Below are 20,085 nucleotides of genomic sequence, written 5' to 3' on the forward strand. Positions count from 1 at the left end.
AGGCTGTGCTCACATTCTCTGCCATTGGCTGAAGGGAGAAAGCTGTGAGCTGAGGAAGGCGTGTGCAGGTAACCCGTCTGCATCTAGGGGGTTAAGGAGAGTTCACTGAGAAGGGGTAAAATCCCCTAGTTGTGCATGCGTTATGTTTTAGGTTACAACACTAATACACATACCTTACAAAACTGCAAATAAATATAGAAATACGCGTGGTTAAAAAAAAGTTCCTTCCCCATCTCATTCCACATACTCCTCAGAGGGAAGCATGTTAGCAGTTTGGGATGTATTCTTCCAAATCTATAAAGAGCTCTTTCCTGTCCCTTTAGGGAGACCACATGTGCTTGAGTGGTAGGCGCGCTGGGTTCCCACACAGACTGGAGTTCAAAGCCTGATCTTTTTTTTTTTTATTTCCCGCTTTTATTTATTTTTAAATTTATTATTTTTAAAAAGCCTGGCTCCTCTTCACCCCCCTCTGTTTTTTTCAACAAATACTAATTTGGATCTTCCTTGGTGCCAGTGTTTGAAATGCTGGGAACACAGTGTCCCTGCCCTCGGGGAACTTGGGGGGCCTACCCAGTGGGGACAGAGTAGCAAGTAAAGGAATGCAGGGAGTTTACGATAATGACGGTGCTATTGAGGAAAGAAAGTGACCACTGGGTGTGTGTCCTTGCTAGTCTAGACAGGGCGGTCAGGGCGGCTGCTTCTTGGAGCGACGTTTGAGTTGAGACCTGAACTGTGATGAAGCATGGGGTGGGGGAGTGTGTCAGGTAGAGACAGGATGCAAGGTAGGAAGAAGTTTGTAATGTTGGTGGACAGAAAGAGGTCACAGAGTGGAGCAGGGTCAGGGGAGGGAGAGAAGTAGGATATGGGTCAGAGGAGTCAGCAAGGCCTGAGGCCTTCAGGCGGATTTTATAAATACCAGGAGAAGTCCTGCGGGAGGGCTGTAAGAGGGCAGCGGCTGGCTGCCGTGGGTCCTGGTGAAGGAGGTATGGTCGGGGGCAGTAGAGAGCCAGGGAGGAGGTGATCGTAGGTCAAGATGAGAGGCGTGGTGTCACTGCAACTGGCCAAAGGGCTTAACGCCTCTGACCCTGTTTCCCTGGCTGTTAAATGGGAATAGTAACTACTTTGTTGGATTCTTGTGAGGAATAAAGGTAAAAAACACATAAAGCCATTGTTACACTGCCTGGCACACGTTAGAATCTGGTAATGGTTATTGCTCTTGGCCTCTTGATCTGTTCTCTGTTACTGGGTAAACTTGAAAGTTAAATAAAACTTGGAAACCTTTGGAGTTTTACAATTTTCTAAAATTTTCACCCTCTAAAAGTAGGAAAGAGGAGAGAGGGTCCTGGGTCACAGGATCCTGGCTGTCCCAGCACAAAAGACAGTGGGGTTGGGGAGGACAGAGCCAGGATGGGGCGTGCCTATGGGAGACGGGGCGTGCCTATGGGAGACGGGGCGCTGCGGCCCCTCCACACAGGCAAGTTCTCGCCCAGCACCAGGGAGGGGATGTTGAAGCCCCTGGGTGGGTTTATCAGTTCACATCTGAAACTTGTGTACAGTGGCTCCCCCGCTTCCTGCTCAGAGCCCCCTCTTTCTCTGCTGCTGCTTCTGGCGCTGAGCCCTCCAGCCCTAGTGCAGCCCCCTAACCTCCCCTGTCTCATCTCCACCCAAGCCCAAGTCAGCCTCGGCTAGATTTGGGGAACCACTGGTCACCCTCTTTGGAAAGTCAGCACAGAGCCTTCTCTGTGCCCCTCTGCCCATTTGTTGTCACCTCTTCTGCTGGGTCTGCTGGGCACACAACTCTGCAGCCCACAGGGTGCTGAGAGGCACGAGGTGGAATCCCAACCCTCTGGGTCTGGGGCCCACTCTAAACACGAGGTCAAAAGCGCTCTGAGAGAGAAGTGTGAGCAGGTGTGGGCTCAGGACACAGGTCTCCTCCATAGAAGGGGAGGGGGCTGTCTTAACTCAGACAACACCCCAGGGCCCCAGTTCTGCCCCGGGGAAGTTGCTCACCACCCTCTGGGATTTGGGGAGAGACCTCCTCTGCTATCCTGACCCAGCCTTCCCCCTTTCCCCTTATGCAGAGGCCCTGGAGGTAACTCAACTCTTGGCTGTGCTGCTAGTGATAATAAGAATAAAGATAGGTAGCATGCACAGAGCACTTGGTACATGCCGGGTACTGTTCTAAGGGCTTTCCACTCATTATCTTATTTAACCTTGACGTAACTCTGAGATGGGCATTAAACCCACTTCCTAGATAAGGTGAACTCAGATCTGGCTGATAGCAGCCTTTAGGTTCTTTCTGCTTCTCTAGTTTTCCACCCCCTTAACATCCTTCTTGGGGACCTCTGGCCGTCGGCATCCTTCCTTCTCAGCGTCCCTTTCCCCACCAGCCCCTTCTCCGTCCCCCAACTGCCCAGGCCCCGCCTCCACCTGCCAGAAAAGCACTTCCCTCTTCCTGACTCACTCCGATAGGAGGCCCAGACCCGTTTCTCCTTGACCGTCTTTAATCTGGCACTTGGAGTCCCCAGAGCTGGCCCTGAAGGTCACCCCCACTTCCTGGGGCTCTTTCTTCTGCTTCCCCCACAGTGGGGGACTCCGTCCTGGTCTGCTTTCTTTCCACTGTGGCCTCATCACGGGGCAGTACCCAAGACCCTGCCTTCAGTGTAACCAGAAGTCTCTGTGGTCTCCAGGAGCCTTGTGGACCCTGGTCAGGTGCACTGCTGCCCTTGCCCCCATCCCCCCCTTCGCTCTGTGTTCAGCAGCCACCAGGTCAGCTCCATTCTTCTGCAACGTTCTGCCCCTGTGACCTTCCCTCTCTGGCCTCAAGCCTCACACTTTCTTACTGAGACCAACTCAGCAGCCCCCTGACAGAGCCCCCTGCCTCTCAGGGACCCACCTTTGACCCAGCACCCACCCCGAGGCCAGGCCATTGTTCAGCTTACAGCTCTGACCTCACCACTGCCCTGCCTGCAACTCTTCACGGACCCCTGTAGTCAGTCTTTAACTTGGCTGTTCAGGTGCCAACATCAGTACGGTGTTTTTGGTTGTGTGTCCCCAGTGCACATGCACTCATCTAATAATTCTATACATCTTGTGGCAGCCAGCCTTCAAGATGGACCCTGATTATTCTCACCCCCTGGAATGCACACTCTCGTGTGGTTCCTTTCCACACTGGGGAGCCACTAGGATGCTGTGGAGACGATGGAGTGTTACTTCTGAGGCTAGGTCATAAAAGAAATTGCAGCGTCCACCTGGTGCTCTCCGATCATTAGCTCTGGGGGAAGCCAGCTGCCATGTTGCAAGGACACTCAAGCAGCCCTGTGGAGGGGCCCGTGTGGTGAGGAGCTGAGACCTCCTGCCAACAGCCAGCACTAACTTGCCAGTCTTGTGAGTGAGTCATCTTGGAAGCTGATCCTCCAGTCTCAGTCAAGTCTTCAAATGACTGTAGCATGGATATGCATCCTGACTGCACTCTCATGAGAGACTCTGAGCCAGAACTAACCCGCTAAGCTGCACCCAGATTCCTGACCCTCAGAAACTGAGTGAGATGATAACTGTTCTTCGCTTTAAATTGCTCAGTTTTGGAGCGATCATTTTACAGCAGTAGATCACTAACACACATTGACCACTGTACAAGTCTATTATGCACATGATAAAACACATCCCCAAGTAGAAATCTAAAGAAAAGGGATAAAAATATATATAAAGTGTTTGGTTTTGTTTTTTGTTTTTGTTTTTTTTTTGCCACGCCACACAGCTCGAGGGACTTTAGCTCCCCACCAGGGATTGAACCCGGGCCCTCAGCAGTGAAAGCCCAGAGTCCTAACCACTGGACCTCCAGGGGATTCCCTAAATAAAGTTCTAATGTTTTCTTGCCACACCCTCTTTTTTTTTTTTTCCCCACAGTGCTTGGGTTTTATTTAACATCACTTCCGTGACCAAGAGCCAGCCTGGAATCCACAGTCAGGATGGAGCCGCATGGGCCACAGCGCACCAGGACCCGCGTCCTCCCAGCCTGCCCTGCACTCACAGGTTTTAGAGCCCTTGTAAAATGAGCTCCTATAAGCAGCTGCTTCTCGTGGAAACTCAGACACCGGTGGGTGGTGCAGGGTGGGCGGGTCAGGGTGGGCTCCTCATTGCTGGTCTTCTTTTATTTCAGTCTAAGCTTGTTTCAAATCCTCTCCAGGGCCACTTTTCCCATGAAGAAGGTGATGGCAAAATTACGCTTGTACCAGTCCCTGTTACAATACATGTGCTTCCGAAAATGTTTACTTAAAAATTCCTTGTAAAAGTCAGCCATTTTGGGCTTCCCTGGTGGCGCAGTGGTTGGGAGTCCGCCTGCCGGTGCGGGGGACACGGGTTCGTGTCCCGGTCCAGGAGGATCCCACATACCGCGGAGCGGCTGGGCCCGTGAGTCATGGCCGCTGAGCCCGCGCGTCCGGAGCCTGTGCTCCGCAACAGGAGAGGCCACAGCAGTGAGAGGCCCGCGTACCGCAAAAAAAAAAAAAAAAAAGTCAGCCATTTCTTCTGCATTCAATGTTGCTTTTTGACCTGATTCAGCTCTCAGTTCCAGGCCTTTGGCTTTTAGTCTTGAGTCAATGAATTCTTCTTTTTCCTAAAAGAAAACAGCTATCAGAACTCCCTTTCTTCGTCTTTTTGTTTTTCCTTGGCTAGGACACAGCTCTCAGTGCTCTGGAGAAGTCTGGATGTGGATTTCCTGAGAAGTGGCCCATCTCAAAGCCTTTAGAAAAGTCAAATTCTGGTTTGCCCAGAACTGTTGGTTCCGTTCTTGGGTTTCTTGTCTTAATTCTCTTAACTTTTGTTCCAATGGTGATTCATTTTCAGGGATGTAAAAGTGAACAGGTTGAAGGTTGGAATATTTATCTGGGGGTCCTATCCAATCATGGCAAGATTTTCTTGGAGGGCAGAATCTTGAGACCTGCTAGTGTTGGAGGGTTTCCTGCAGAGGGGGGATGGCCGTGGCTCACCGTGGGGACAAGGACACTGGCAGCAGAAGTTCTGGGAAGCATTCCTTGCCGCCTCTTGCCACCTTCTTAATGGATGATCTTGTGATACCCCTGGGGCACATGCTCCCCCAGTTTGGAGACCTCTGTGCTTCTGAATGACATTCAAGATGCCTCACCCTGAGACTGAAGGCCCTCCTCAGGGTGGCCCAAGCTACAACTCTGGACATTTCTCCCACTCTTTCCAGGGTCACTTGCTTATTACAGCTGATAAAAATCCTTCCTGTTCTTTCAGGCCAGCGTCACAGACCTCCCCTAGGGAGTCTGGTGGTGGGATTCCCAGGTTTGGAGCCTGGCCTCTCTGAATTGCTCTCTGCACGTGCTCCATATCCCAAGGTGAAGTGTACTCAGAGGGGACAGCGTCGCTTTGCATGAAGAGGCAGAGTTCTAAAAGTGGCCCCCAAGATTCCATACTGTCCTCCCCAGCACCTGCGGACATGCTGAGATATCTCTCTCACAATTGTTATGTTATGGGGAGTGACCCTTACCTATGGCCATACACACTGTACAGGGGGCTGGCTTGTCAACCTGGTGTGTCGTGTTGTTTGTCTGGCTTTCTTCATAGCGTCTCATCACTTCTGACTCCTGTTCTTAAGTTGTTGTGTATGTCATGTACACAGCTGACCTTAGGACAGGAAGATTCTCCAGGTGGGTCTAATCGAATCCCAGGAGCCCCTTTGAAAGCACAGGGGGAGTCAGAGAGATCTGCACCTTGAGGAAGATTCCAGGCACTGTTGCTGACTTTGCAGATGGAGGGGCCATGCAATGAGGAAGGCAGGTGGCCTCGAGGAACAGAGGGTGGCCCCCAGACGACAGCCAGCAAGGAGATGGGGACCTCAATCCTACGGCTGCAAGGAACTGGGTTCTGTCATCAACCTGAAGGAGCTTGGGAGCAGATTCTTCTCCTTTGCCTCCAAAAATGAATACAGTCCTGCCAGCACCTTAATCTCAGCTTTGTCAGACCCTGAGCAGAGAAGCCAGCTTGGACTTCTGCCCTACGGAGCTATGAGCTAATAAATCGGTGTCATTTCAAGCCACTAGGTTTGGGTTGCATTGTTACTCTGCAATAGAAAATGAATACGCGAGGCTGTGTCCCTGAAGACCTTGCATAATTCAAGGTATACATTCTTTTTTGTTTTTTGGCCTCGCTGCGCAGCTTGTGGGTTCCCTGACCAGGGATCGAACCCAGGACCCCTGCTGTGGAAGTGCGGAGTCCTAACCACTGGACCGCCAGGGAAATCCCAAGGTATATATTCTTAAAGGGATAAATGGAAAGAGTTCTCAGGGTGCATATATCTACCGCCATGTGTTGTTTTGTTTTTAGCTACTTTTTAGTTTCTCAGGATTATCTCTGGTATCGTACAGGTGGCTTGTAAGTCAGCCACCCGGTGTATCATGGTGTTTGTCTGGCTTTCTTCACAGTGTTTTATCACCTCTGACTCTCACCCTAAACTTGTTGGCTTTGGCGTATTTTTCGGCACTGGTCCAAGTACTGCTCCCTAAGCAATGGGATTGGGAATATGGTTATAGGGTAGAACCAGCTTGCAGGAACATCTTATTCCTGTATAAGATGCAAACAGAAGAATGCACAGATCTTAAGTGTACAGCTTTCAGCAGTTTTACAAACTGAACACAGCCTTGCCACTGGCATCCAGTTCAAGAAGTAGAACATTTCCATCGCCCAGAAGCTCCCTTCCAATCACCACTCCTGTAAGGGTGACCGTTATTCTGACCGAAACATCGTAGGTTTGTTTGCCTGAATAAACCGGATCGTAAGCGATAATATCAGAGAAGGCCAAATTAACAGCCCAACAGTCACCAAAATTACTGGCCACAGTCCCAGTGCATGCAAACAACGTGGGGCTTTTCAAGACACGGATAAAGGAGATGTAGCCAGGGCTTCTTATTTTACGCAAGGGACGTGTTCCTGAATATCTCATGTAATGTAAACTCTCCTAACTCAGGTCTAGTTTTCTCACTGAAATAACTGTAACCTAGGATTCCCGTGACTTCACATTTGGTCCTAAAGTGAGACTTATTAACGTCTTTAACATTGCCCAATTTCTAATTTAGCATAATTCCAATCCAGACACTCCTCTGAACACAACACTCCCTGAACTCTCCCTGGGGCTGTGAGGGACCACTTTTAGCATTTCTGGGACCCCGGGGCCCAGCTATGGTGATGGGACGGGACCCTGGATCTGGGGGCAGCACACAGGTCCTGGAGTCCGGCTGCCCACATCCCAGCCCTCCCTCTGCTGTTCCTTGCAGTGTGACTCTGGGTAAGGTCTTACCATTCAGGCTCTCGGTTTTCTCATCTGCGAATCGAATAGGGATGTGCTCGGGGGGCTAATGAGAGGAGGTAATGAAGGAAAAGCACACAGGAATTACTGGAGGTTTTTTGGCACCAATCCCGGCTGAGTGGGAAAAGCCTGTCCTCCTGCCTCTCCCGCACCGCCCCCTACGCAGCTGGGAGGACTTTACTCCCCCCGGAGAGCAAAGCCATTCAGCCGCAGGCTGGGGAGTCCGGCGGCTGAGCCCCAGTGAAGCCGGGCCCAGGCTCAGATGCCAGGGTCACAGGCCTGGATTGGGCAAGAGCAGAGATCGGCCCCTCTGATCCCGGTCAGGGATATTTGGAGACACCACCAATTCTGGGAAATTCAGAGGCAGGAAGTGAAAGGGGGGAGGGGCAGAGGGGAAACGGCAAACTGCACCCTGGCCCCTCCTGGCCAGGCCCCCTCCCAAACGGTGCCATGAGTGAGGTGACTGCATACAAGGAATGGGGACAGACCGGGGAGACTCCCCACCCCTGGGAAGAAAAGAAGAGGCAACCCATCCCCCGCTCCCAGCCCCACACCCCAGAGTTCCAAATCCAGTTCTACCTCTGTTTACGTCCAAAGTCCCAGGCACTGGAGATGCCAGGTTTGGTGTGTTTGGACACATAGACACGCAGACGCACAGACAGGCAGACGCACAGGGCTCAGGGCCCTCATATGGACCCTGCCCCCTCCTCTCCCACCACCCAGGGCTGTCTGCGCACCCTAATCCTCCAGGCTTCAGCCCGTCTCTTAGCCTGGGATCTGTGCAGCATCGAGGGACCCAGGAGTCAACCTTGAGACCTTCAGCAAGTAAAAGGGGAAGAACGGCTGTGGGGGGTGACTAACTGGGGGTGGGGTGGGGGAGGGGATGGAGGGGCCCCATGTCAGGAGGGCTGGGGATGGAGTGGGAAAACTGTAGAAGATAGAGTTTGGGTGTCAGGCCTGGGAGGGAATGGGAGCAAGAAGAAAGGTCTCCTGCTGATCACCTAGAAAGGGACTGGACCACACACCCCAACTCTGTTCAGCTGTAGCCTCAGCCCTAACCCCAGCCCTGACCTGGTCCCAGGTCCAGCCAGCCCTACCATGACAAAGGAGTATCAAGATCTTCAGCATCTGGACAACGAGGAGAATGACCACCAGCACAGAAAAAGTGAGGGGAGGCCTCCCCCCATTTCTGAAAGGCGAGCATTAGGTGGCTCTTGCTCTCTCCACTCAGCTCCTGCTTCTTTCTGTAACCCCGACTCTCCCTGGGTCTGCCCCACTCACAGGGACACAGCGTCTGAGCCACCCCTCTTAGGGGAGGTGCAGGGTGTAGGGCTGGATTTCCTTTCTTGGTGACGGCTGCCCCCAGGCTTCTGCATGACCCTCCTGTCCCTCACCTTGTCACCGACTTCTCAGGACCCTGGGGACGGGGGCGCCCAGGGCCGTGGGACTAACTGGAAGAAGTTAGGCCTCCTTCTTCTTTCCTCTTTCAACACCCTGTGAGCCTTGGCCAACTGTGTGAGTGTGTGTGAGTGCATGGGTGTCAGGGATCAGTTTGGTCAAGGGGAAGATTTCTGGGACGGCTCTGAGGGATCTCTGATTGGGGGAGGATGAGGCTCTCTTACATCAAAAAGCAAGCCCCGGGCTTCCCTGGTGGTGCAGTGGTTGAGAGTCCGCCTGCCGATGCAGGGGACGCGGGTTCGTGCCCCGGTCCGGGAAGATCCCACGTGCCGCGGAGCGGCTAGGCCCGTGAGCCATAGCCGCTGAGCCTGCGCGTCCGGAGCCTGTGCTCCGCAACGGGAGAGGCCCGCGTACCGCAAAAAAAAAAAAAAAAAAAAAAGCAAGCCCCCTTTCTTTCTCCTGCGAGCAGGGATGTTGCTTCGGCTGAGCCAGGATGAAGTTCTTGGTGGATGGGAGTGGGCAGCGACCTTCGATGGGGGAAGGGACTGCCGGCAAAAATGGAGGGGAAGCCCCCATATTCCAGCTCACTGGGACAGGGCTCCCGGGTGGGAGCAACTTGAGGGACCTGAAGTCTGGCTACTCCGCCTCTTTCCCTGTGCGCAGCCAAAGAGGAGTGGGATTCGAGGGGTGACCAAGAAATCCACTGCTCTTGCCCCACCTGCAAGACGCCACCCCCCCCCCGCCCCCAGTCTCCTCCAGCTCGCAAACTCCGTCCATCCTCCAGGCTGAGTTCTGAGGCTGCAGTGACTCAGCCAGGCCAGCAGGTGTCAGCAAAGGCCCAGGGCCTGGGTAGGGCTCCGGCGGGTCAAAGCTTCGCGCCCTTCCCCACCTCCGGTTGCCGCTGGCTTCTCCGGGCCGCCCACCGCCCAAACTTCTTCATGTATAACGTTCCTCCTAGTCGGCTAGAGGAGGCTCAGACTGCCCTCCTTCTAGGACCCCAGAGCTGCCCCAGGCTCCTGATGCCCTCTCCTTTTGCAGGGCCGCCTCCTCCCCACTCACTCTTTCGGCGTCTCTGCTCCGGACCCAGCCTCATCCTGATCTCCATCGGCCTTAGCCTCCTGCTGCTGGTGGTTGTCTGTGTGATCGGATCCCAGAGTGGGTTCCCTGGGGGTGGGCTGGGAAGGGAGCAATGTTGAGGGTGGGTGGGTAGGGGACGTGCTGGCTGCTGTGATGGTTGACACAACCTCCTAATTTTGTCCTATCCACACCCTCTTCTGCCCAGACTCCAAGCTGCAGGAGGAGCTGCGGGCCCTGAGAGAAACGTTCAGCAACCTCACAGTGAGCACGGAGGCCAAGGTCAAGGCCCTGAGCGTCCAGGGTGAGGAGGGCTGGGGCTGGGGGGGCTGGGAATGTAGGGACATTGGGACACTGAGCAAGTCTCTCCTCTAGGAGGAAATGTGGGCAGAAAGATGAAGTCCCTGGAGTCCCAACTGGAGAAACAGCAGCAGGACCTGAGTGAAGGTCAGCGAGGGAGCGTGCGTGCGCGCGCTTCCGCATGCAGGATACAGGGGTCTCTCAGGCCAAACCAAGGGGCCTTACGGCAGGAGCATCTGTGATCCATTTTCACGCCCCAGCACGCAGACGACAGAGCCTTCCCAGTCCCCTCCCCCACTCATTCCCCTCCCCCTCTGCCCTCCGTCTCCCCAGATCACTCCAGCTTGCTGCTCCACGTGAAGCAGTTTGTGTCTGACCTGCGAAGCCTGAGCTGTCAGATGGCCGTCCTCCAGGGCAACGGTGAGGGGGTGGGTGCTGCCCAGCCCCGCTTTCCTGCCCACTTCCCCTCAGCCCCTCACCCTCCCTCTGCCTGCCCCCGCCCCCACCCCCCACCCCCCCAGGCTCTGAAAGGACCTGCTGCCCGGTGAACTGGGTGGACTTTGAAGGCAAATGCTACTGGTTCTCTCGCTCGGGGAAGCCCTGGCCCGAGGCTGAGAAGTACTGCCAGCTGGAGGACGCCCACCTGGTGGTGGTGGGCTCCTGGGAGGAGCAGGTGAGGGCCAGGCGGGGCACGGCTGGGAGGCTGGCAGGTCTAAGGAGAGATCACCAGCCCCTCCTCTCTCTCCAGAAATTTATCCAGCACCACATGGGCCCTGTGAACACCTGGATGGGCCTCACTGACCAAAACGGGCCCTGGAAATGGGTGGACGGGACAGACTATGAGTCGGGCTTCAAGTGAGTGTGTGCGCCCCACAGCTCTGCCCTCCGCCTGTGCCCCAGCCTGGCCTGCGTCCCAGCCTGGCGGGTCCCAGGGCGCCAGGGGCTGCTCGGCTTGTCTGAAGGTCTGGGCCCCTCGGGCCTGCATCCATCTGGTCTCTTTAGGAACTGGAGACCAGAGCAGCCGGACGACTGGTATGGGCACGGGCTCGGAGGAGGTGAGGACTGTGCCCACTTCACGGACGACGGCCGCTGGAACGATGACGTCTGTCAGAGGCCCTACCGGTGGGTCTGCGAGACACAGCGGGACAGGGACAGCGAAAACTAGCAGCCTCCTCTCCCCCTAATTTATTTCCTCAATGCCTTTACCTGCCATAGGGCTCCTGGTTTGGGGACCCTCCTATCTGGGGGCTTTTGGATTTTCATCTAAGATTTAGAGGGAAGGGTAGTGTCTGAGGAATGTAGACTGATGTTTGGAGGGGCAAAGAGATTGAAACCCATGCCACTTTCTGTGGTTTGCAGGTTATTATTGTCAACTTGTTTTTTAGAGTAAAAAGAAGAGAACTATATGAAATATTCTGAGTTGTCTTGTTGTTGGGGATTAGGAATTGGGATTGGGCTGGTTGGCACTAGATAGCCTTGGGCAGGCAGCGGGTCATCCTGAGAACTGTCTGGGCTTTGGGCCAGGTGGCCTGGATTTGTTATTTACAGGTATGTGAGTTAGGGCAAGTTATTCTGCTCCCTGAGTCTCAGCTGTAAAGCGGCATTCGTTACTGATGTTACTGAACTCAGTTTGGGCTGCTCGTCTCTCAAGGATCCAATCCTGAGAGACAAGTGCTGGGTAAAAGGAAATATAGCTTTACTGAGGAAGCTGGCAGTCCTGGGGAGGAGGTGGACTCATGTGTCAAAGAACCAACTTCCCCTTGCTGATCAGGGCGCACGGGCTTTTAAAGGGGAGTTTCATGGGTACATAGGCAGGGCAGGGGGCTACATGCAGAACAGCACAGTTAGCTCTGATAATCGCCTTGAAATTGGTCATGCGGAGGTCTGATCAGCATCATCTTGATTGTTTCAAGTATAGTTAGTCTTCAGTTCCAGGGTCGGTTTGGTCCCATTTCCTTGAGGCCAGTCCTTGAATCGTACAAGGTGGAGCAGCTTGTGTCATGACTACAGTCTGGTCACTGTGCAGTTAACTTTTTCCATTTGGTGGTGGTTTTAGTATCTGTAAAAACAACTCAGGAGTGTGCCTCAGACACTATTGTCTATGTCCTTCAGGGAGGAACTAAAGATTCTGTGCTTCTATTGTCCTAATCATTAACTTCTTAAGCTTGTTTTTTTGTGACTCAGGGGAGGCTTGGGAGAGTACAGCATTTTATTATTATTTTTTTTTATAAACAAGAGACAGGGGACATGGAGGGGCTTTTGTACCTGGGAGGTCCCCGCAGGGTCCTGCTTGGTTTCACTGGGATCATCCTACCTCCAGCCATGCCCCCAGGAACAGAACCACCCCAGTGTGAACAGAAGCAGCACCCACAGTTAGGGAACAAATACAACAAATGCAAAGGTGAACCCACAACCCAGAATCACCAACATGGGAGGAAAACCAATACCATGGAAGAGAAAACCACAGCAAATAGAATCCACAACCCAGATGGGAGTTAACAGGACAAACAGATGAAGACTTTATGGACGCTTATGGGTTTATCAACCAAAATGGACAAATTAACCCACAGATGAGACCTCCACTAATTCTAAAAAGGATCAGTGCTCTGACCACAATAAAATCAAGTTAGAAATAAACACAAAAGTATAGCTAAAAAAGATCTGTCAACATATACATGACTCACCATCTTTCTAGATAACTTGAGTTTAAAAAAAATAAAAATGAAACAGTCAAGTGGTTTAGAAGTGAACAAGGAGAACACTACAGACTGAGATTGTGCGATGGTATAAAGCAATTCCCCAGAGGAAAAGTATATAGCCTTAAGCACATTTATTAAAAAAAATAGGAAAGGCTGAATGGAAATAAGCTTATTTTTAACTTAAGACACTTGAAAAAAGCAAAACTTAATGCACTAGAAAATAAAAATGTAGATATCATCAGTAAAAACAAAATCTGATTCTTGGAAAAGGTAAATAACAAATATGAAGGAGAATAAAGGAAATACAGGTACATGATTTTAGAAAGGAAAAAGGTTACAGAAGAACAGATATGGAGGATATAATTATGTAACACTCTCTGATTTGAAACAGCAGAGTACAGACAGTTTCTCCTACCATTGTTGTAATTTTTAGGTTAATCCCTTAGAAACAGAGCTTTTAACTTCCAAATTTATAAAGGGGAAAAAATGAAGAAAAAACAATCTAAAGGGTGGCAGGAAAGGAGAGAAAAACAGAACAGGTAGATAAGAAAAATCAAAATAAAGAGTTATGAATCCAAATATGTTGATGATTATATTAAATACAAAAGACTAAATAATCTGTCATCTATCTATCTATCTACCTCTTTATTTATTTATTTTGGCTGCACTGTGCGGCTTGCGGGAATCTTAGTTCCCTGACCAGGGATTGAACCTCGGGTCACTACAGTGAAAGCACCCAGTCCTAACCACTGGACTGCCAGGGAATTCCCTAAATTATGTTTTTAAAAGACATGAACTTACAGACAGAATGAAAGGTAAAGTCCAACCACATGCCCAAGAGACACATCTAAAGAGAGAGGTTGAAAGCGAAAGTATGAGAAAGATATGTTAGGAAAATTCTAACCAAATAATTATCTTATTTTTAAAAATTAATTTATTTGGTTGTGCCAGGTCTTAGTTGTGGCATGCATGTGGGATCTAGTTCCTTGACCAGGGATCGAACCCAGGACCCCTACATTGGGAGCGTGGAGTCTTAACCACCGGACCACCAAAGAAGTCCCCAGATAATTTTCTTATAAAGTACACTTTATAACAAAAATTATTATTCGAGATAAAGTGGGTCGCTTCCTAATGATAAAAGGTTTAGTTCAACAGGAAGATACACCAATGTTAAATATATGTGCACAGAATAACATGGCCACAAAATACATGAAATAAAAAATCTGGAAGTACAAAAAGACAAATCTATATTCATAGTAGGAGATTGGAATGCACCTCTGTTGGTAATTGATGTATCAAGCAGACTGAAAAATCACTAAGTATACAGATGTTTTGAATGCCAGGTTGAAGTATAATGATCCAATGGACACATTTAGTATAGTGCACTCACCAGCTACAGAATACTCATTCTTTTCAAGTATACTGGTACATTTTTTAAAAAATTGAGCAAATACTGGGCCATAAGGCAGGTTTTTTTAAAAAATAAATTTATTTATTTTATTTTTATTTTTGGCTGTGTTGGGTCTTCGTTGCTGCACGCAGGCTTTCTCTAGTTGCAGTCAGCGGGGGCTACTCTTCATTGCGGTGCGTGGGCTTCTGATTGCGGTGGCTTCTCTTGTTGCGGAGCGCGGGCTCTAGGCTTGTGGGCTTCAATAGTTGTGGCACGCAGGCTCAGTAGTTGTGGCTCGCAGGCTCTAGAGCACGGGCTCAGTAGTTGTGGCGCATGGGCTTAGTTGCTTCGCGGCATGTGGGATCTTCCTGGACCAGGGCTCGAACCCGTGTCCCCTGCATTGGCAGGCGGATTCTTAACCACTGCGCCACCAGGGAAGCCCCCATAAGGCAAGTTTTAACAAATTTCAAATAGAGTATTTTCGCTATAATGACCAAAAAATGTAAGATTCCTATATAAAAAATTAGCCCAATTAAATGGTGTATTAAGAGAGATAACATGTTCAAGTAACATCTATGCCTTGAGTAAGAACTCAAAGATGCTTTAACAACAGAAAAATCTATTCATAAGATAGACACAGGGAGTACAGAAGACTACATTAATGGAGCACAAAAGAAAAGATTACATGATGCAGAAAAATCACTTGGCAAAAGCTCCACACCTATTTATGATAAAATCTTTTAGGACCTTGGCTGCTTCTGTATTGTTGCTCTACTGTTCTCAGCATATGAATTCTATCACCTGTTCCAAGATGACTGCCCCACTCCAGCTGTGACACATTCTAGGCAGGAGGAAGGTGAGAAGAGAAAGAGAGAAAAGTATATCTATGAAGGGAAGAGATAAAACAATATGATCGTTCACATGGAAAATCAATATCAATAAACAATTAGACCTAATAAGAGGATTTAGAAGGTGTATCTGTTACCTATCATCACAGTGACATATAAAGAATATACAAGAACAAAATTAAAATCCTTGCCAAATTCATATAGGAATTCAATGTGATAAAAATACAAGTTTCAGCTGGATTTTTAAAAGCAACTCAACAATCTTTAAAAAACGATAAAAGTCAATTTGGGAAAAAAAGGGTAAAAATTGAAAGAAAGGGAAACCAGATTTACCAGGCATTAGAATATATTGCAAAGCCATATTCATAAAGACAGTATGGTAATTTTACAGAACAGACAAATAGACCAATGGTATGGAACAGGGGGCTTGGAGACAGAACTATGCATAAATGGGAACTTAATATATAATAAGGGAGGCATCTCAAGTTGATGGAGGAAAGACATTATTGGGAAAAGTGGCTCTCCATATTAAGAAAAAAAAATTGATACCCAACAACACATGCAAAGGTGGATGCTGTATAGATTCAAGACTTAATATAAAAGTTAAAATTACAAAAATAATGGGAAAAAAGGAAGGAAAATCTTTTACCTATGAGTACAGAAGGACTTCAAAAATAAGAACCCCAAAGCACATACCATAACACACACACACACACACAAAATCAGTGAAATTGACAGTGTACAAATTAAAAATTTCAGCTCAGTGACAATGTATCAGTTAGGCTCCCAGCAAGAAACAGATGGCATATATGAAATGGGTAATTGGAAGGTGTTTTAATAAAGAGATGATTTACAAAATCCTGTAAGCAGGATTAAGGAAGCCGCGAGAAATAGGGCAGGGACCCAGGTATCCCAACAGTGGGGAGCTGGTGGCACCTTCAGGAGCCCAGAGAAAGAGGAAGCTGCATGGAGAGGGCCTCTGGGAGCCGTGACTTTTTCAGTCTGTGACTTGTGGTTGCAGAAGGCAGTTAGCCCACAGCTACCCAGCAGGGAGGGAGCTGGGGAGTCAGTATCTTCATTTCCCTCCTCTTCCTCCCTCTGATCTCCTTCCAGGGCTTGAAGCCAGATGGCAAGGGAACACTTTGATGCAGCCATGCAGCTCAGCCTCTGAGGCCACAGAATGACATGGAGAAGGGTAGACAGTGGATGTGGAGGGACAAACAGAAGACATTCAGCACCAAAGGAGCCCAGAGATGAAGAAATAGATAGGAAATCTACTAGGGAAGTAGCCAAGGATATAAACAGCAGTTCACAGAAGAGGAACCCCAGGGGTCCAATGTGCATATGAAGACATGCTTATAATCACTAGTAGGGAGAGAAATGCAACTTAAAACAAACATCAGTGGACCATCCCTTTACACCCATTCAGTTGACAAAAATGAGAGAGGAAAAGTCAAGTGCTGGCAAGGATGTGGGGGAAATGGGAAACTTATATGCACGCTGATGGGAGCATAAATTGGAATAGCCATTCCGCAAGGTATTTCGTGGAATTAAAAGTGCGTGTATACCACAATTCCTGCAGTCCTACTTCTGGGTATACATACCAGAGAAATTCTCTCACTGGGACACTGTGGAGATGTTCACGGCAGTGCTGTTTGGGTAGCAGGAACTAGAGGCGACCTAGGTGCCCGCTGTTAGTATAATGTGGTGCTTGTGCCTGAAGGTCCAGCATTTAGGGACAGCAATTATGGTGCAGCCGCTATGGAGAAGAGCATGGAGGGTCCTCAAAAAATTAGAACTAGAACTACCATATGATCCAGCAATCCCACTTTTGGGTATATAACCAAAGGAAATGAAATCAGTATCTTGAAGAGATACCTGCACCCTCATGTTCCTTGCAACATTATTTATAATATCCAAGATATGGAAACAATCCAAGTGTCTGTTGATGGATGAATGGATGAAGAAAATTATATATATATATATACACACACACACACACACAATGGAATATTATTTAGCCCTAAAAGAAGGAAATCCTCATCCTGCCATTTGTGACAACATGGATGAACCATGAGGACATTGTTTATGCTAAGTGACATAAGCCAGTCCCAGAAAGACAAAACCTGTATGATCTCACTTATATGTGGAATCTAAAAAAGTCAAACTCATAGAACCAGAGAGTAGAATAGTGGTTGCCAGGGGCTGGGGGTGGAGGTGGCAGAAATGCTGAGATGTTGGTCAAGGGATACAAAGTTTCAGTCATAAGATGAATAAGTTCTGGGGATCTAATGTACAGCGTGGTGACTATAGTTAGCAATAACATATAGTATACTTGAAATTTGCTAAGAGAGTAAATCTTAATTGTTCTCACACCAAAAAATTGGTAACCATGTGAGGTGATGGATATGTTAATTTACTTGATCATGGGAACCATTTTACAATGTATATGATTAAATCACCATGTTGTATACCTTAAAAAAATCACATTGTACAATCTAAAAACATACAATTTTTATTTGTCAATCGTACTTCAACAAAGCTGGGAAAAAAAGTTTAAAGCATATTGCACAGAAAAAAACCCCAGTGACTACATGTCCATACAATAATAAGAGACACCTAAAATCAGCATTGAATGAAAAAACTAAAAAATAGAATACTGCCTGGAACTCAAGAACACTGATAAAAATCAATAGCCTAGGGCTTCCCTGGTGGCGCAGTGGTTGAGAGTCCGCCTGCCGATGCAGGGGAAACGGGTTCATGACCCGGTCTGGGAAGATCCCACATGCAGCGGAGCGGCTGGGCCCGTGAGCCATGGCTGCTGAGCCTGCACGTCCGGAGCCTGTGCTCCGCAACGGGAGAGGCCACAACAGTGAGAGGCCCACGTACCGCAAAAAAAAAAAAAAAAAAAAAAAATCAATAGCCTACACACACAGTAGCACTACGTACATTTCAAGGATCCATACATTTTCAAGGACACGTCTACCCCATTCAAGCGGTTGCTTTAAGGAAGGGAGGAGACTAGGACGTGAGCAGGGTGAAAGGGGGCATCACTGAGAGGACCTTGAATAGACCGAAGCTGAGAACTGTGAGTGAGAGAAGCTCACACCTTATCTTCGGTACAGAAGGAAAAACGTTCATGCACATCTCAACGTCCACTCTGCTGGGATTCTTAATGGGGAGAGATGAGAAATAGGACCCAGAAAAGGAGGTGAATCATCGCCTGGACTACTTCTGGAGGTCGATCCAGAGCGAGAAATAAGAATAAAATGATTAGAAAGGAGAAGGTCAATTTAAAAACATTGCAGACATTATGTAGCTCCCATTTTGACGCCATAGGGACTACACAGCATCACCTGAGAACGACTTTTCTCAGAGAACCTTGAACTTGAATCTAATTAAGCTTCTAGCGCTAACTACTAGTTTACAGGAAATTTAGTGGGGAGGGGAGCACGCACACAGGTGTGCATTCTGTCAAATCCAAAAGGGGGAAGATTTTACAGAGCCAATTTCCAGTTTCTTCAACAAATAAATGACAAGGGGAAAAAAAAGAGGGAGGGGGGATTGTTATAGATTAAAAGAGCCTTAAGAGGCATATCCTGTATGTGCAACATGGGGACGTTGGCTCCTGATTTGAACAGACCAATTGTAAAAAGACATTATGTGAATATCAGGTAATTCTGAATATTACCTGGATAAGGCATTATTGTCAGTTATTTTTGGTATATAGTATGTATTATGGTTAAGTTAAAAACAGAAGATTCTGTATTTTAGAGATGCATGCTGAAATATTTACAGGTGAAATTACATGTCTGGGATGTGCTCTGAAATAATTCAGCAGGGCCAGGGGGACAGGTTGGGATGGGTGTAGAAGAAACAAAACCGGTCATATGTTGATAATTGTTGAAGCGAGTGATGGTACATGGGTGTTCATCATACTATTCTCTCAGCTTTTGTACATATTTTATTCACCTCAGCTGAATTAGAAAATGCAGGTCTGCAGATATGAATTAATGAAAATATGGGCCATAATAGATTTTTTACAAGTGCAATATGGGGGAAAAGATGTTTTGCTTCTCCAGAAAAGATGGGCAGATTTGACTTCACTAAAATTAGAAACAAGCAATAGACTTGGATGAAATATTTGCAACATTTATAACAAGCAATTAATATCCAGAGTATAAAGAACTCCTACAATAACAAGAAAAAGAAGCAACCCAACAGAGAAGCAGGATATTGTAGTAAACATTTGTCATCTGTTTTAGGGAATCCCCCATTATGTGCATACTTGAGGCCATAAGTAGCCCAAGGGGGACAATATTCTCCCTCTTGGCTCCCTGGTGTACCTGGGGTGGGCTTGTACTTTAGACTTTGCCCACTGGACCCTCTCTCCCAGGATGTTTTTTTGTTTTAAATTTAATTAATTTATTTATTTGGTTGCGCCGGCTCTTAGTTGCATCACGTGAGCTCCTTAGTTGTGGCTCGTGAGCTCCTTAGTTGTGGCATATGAAGTCTTAGTTGCGGCATGCATGTGGGATCTAGTTCCCTGACCAGGGATCGAACCCGGGCCCCCTGCACTGGGAGCACGACGTCTTAACCACTGTGCCACCAGGGAAGCCCCGCAGAATGTTGAGCCTGGAATGTATGATGCAAATTTGTGGGGATAGTTGGAAGTGGGAGTTCATGCTTAAGGTCTTTAGGAAATTAAGTAAAAGAATCCAGGCTGCAAAATAATATATACAATATAATCCCATCTATGTAGTATCCTCCCCAATAAAAAGCCCTGCCATTGCTCTATATTTCCTTAAATCACTCCAGTGATTTTCGCTTTTCTCCTGTATTTTCATCCTCTCCCCCTCCATGGATTCTCTCCATGTTCAAAGACTTTCCCATCAAAAATTCCCCACCTGACCTCCTGGTCCCTCTCCAGCCATTGTCTTACCTTCCTCTTTATTGCCTCAAGCTAACCTTGCTTTGGGGAATAAAGAGAGGGGCTGTGGCCTGGATTTGGGGGAGGCAGACCAGGGAGGGTTCCAGGGTTGTGGAGTT

General features: G+C 48.5%; 1 protein-coding gene across 1 annotated transcript; it reads left to right on the forward strand.

The window, feature by feature from the left end:
- Window positions 1–8,044: 8,044 nt before the first annotated feature.
- LOC132510905 (asialoglycoprotein receptor 1) lies at window positions 8,045–11,504 on the forward strand. Its single transcript, XM_060133429.1, has 9 exons — window positions 8,045–8,152; window positions 8,409–8,492; window positions 9,764–9,880; window positions 10,008–10,103; window positions 10,175–10,246; window positions 10,433–10,519; window positions 10,621–10,772; window positions 10,848–10,954; window positions 11,102–11,504. Exons 2-9 carry the CDS (start codon window positions 8,426–8,428, stop codon window positions 11,262–11,264), a joined length of 861 nt encoding a protein of 286 aa, XP_059989412.1. The 5' UTR covers window positions 8,045–8,152; window positions 8,409–8,425; the 3' UTR covers window positions 11,265–11,504.
- The last annotated feature ends 8,581 nt before the right edge of the window (window positions 11,505–20,085 follow it).

This window comes from Lagenorhynchus albirostris, chromosome 20 (genome assembly GCF_949774975.1).
Source record: "Lagenorhynchus albirostris chromosome 20, mLagAlb1.1, whole genome shotgun sequence".
Taxonomy (NCBI): domain Eukaryota; kingdom Metazoa; phylum Chordata; class Mammalia; order Artiodactyla; family Delphinidae; genus Lagenorhynchus; species Lagenorhynchus albirostris.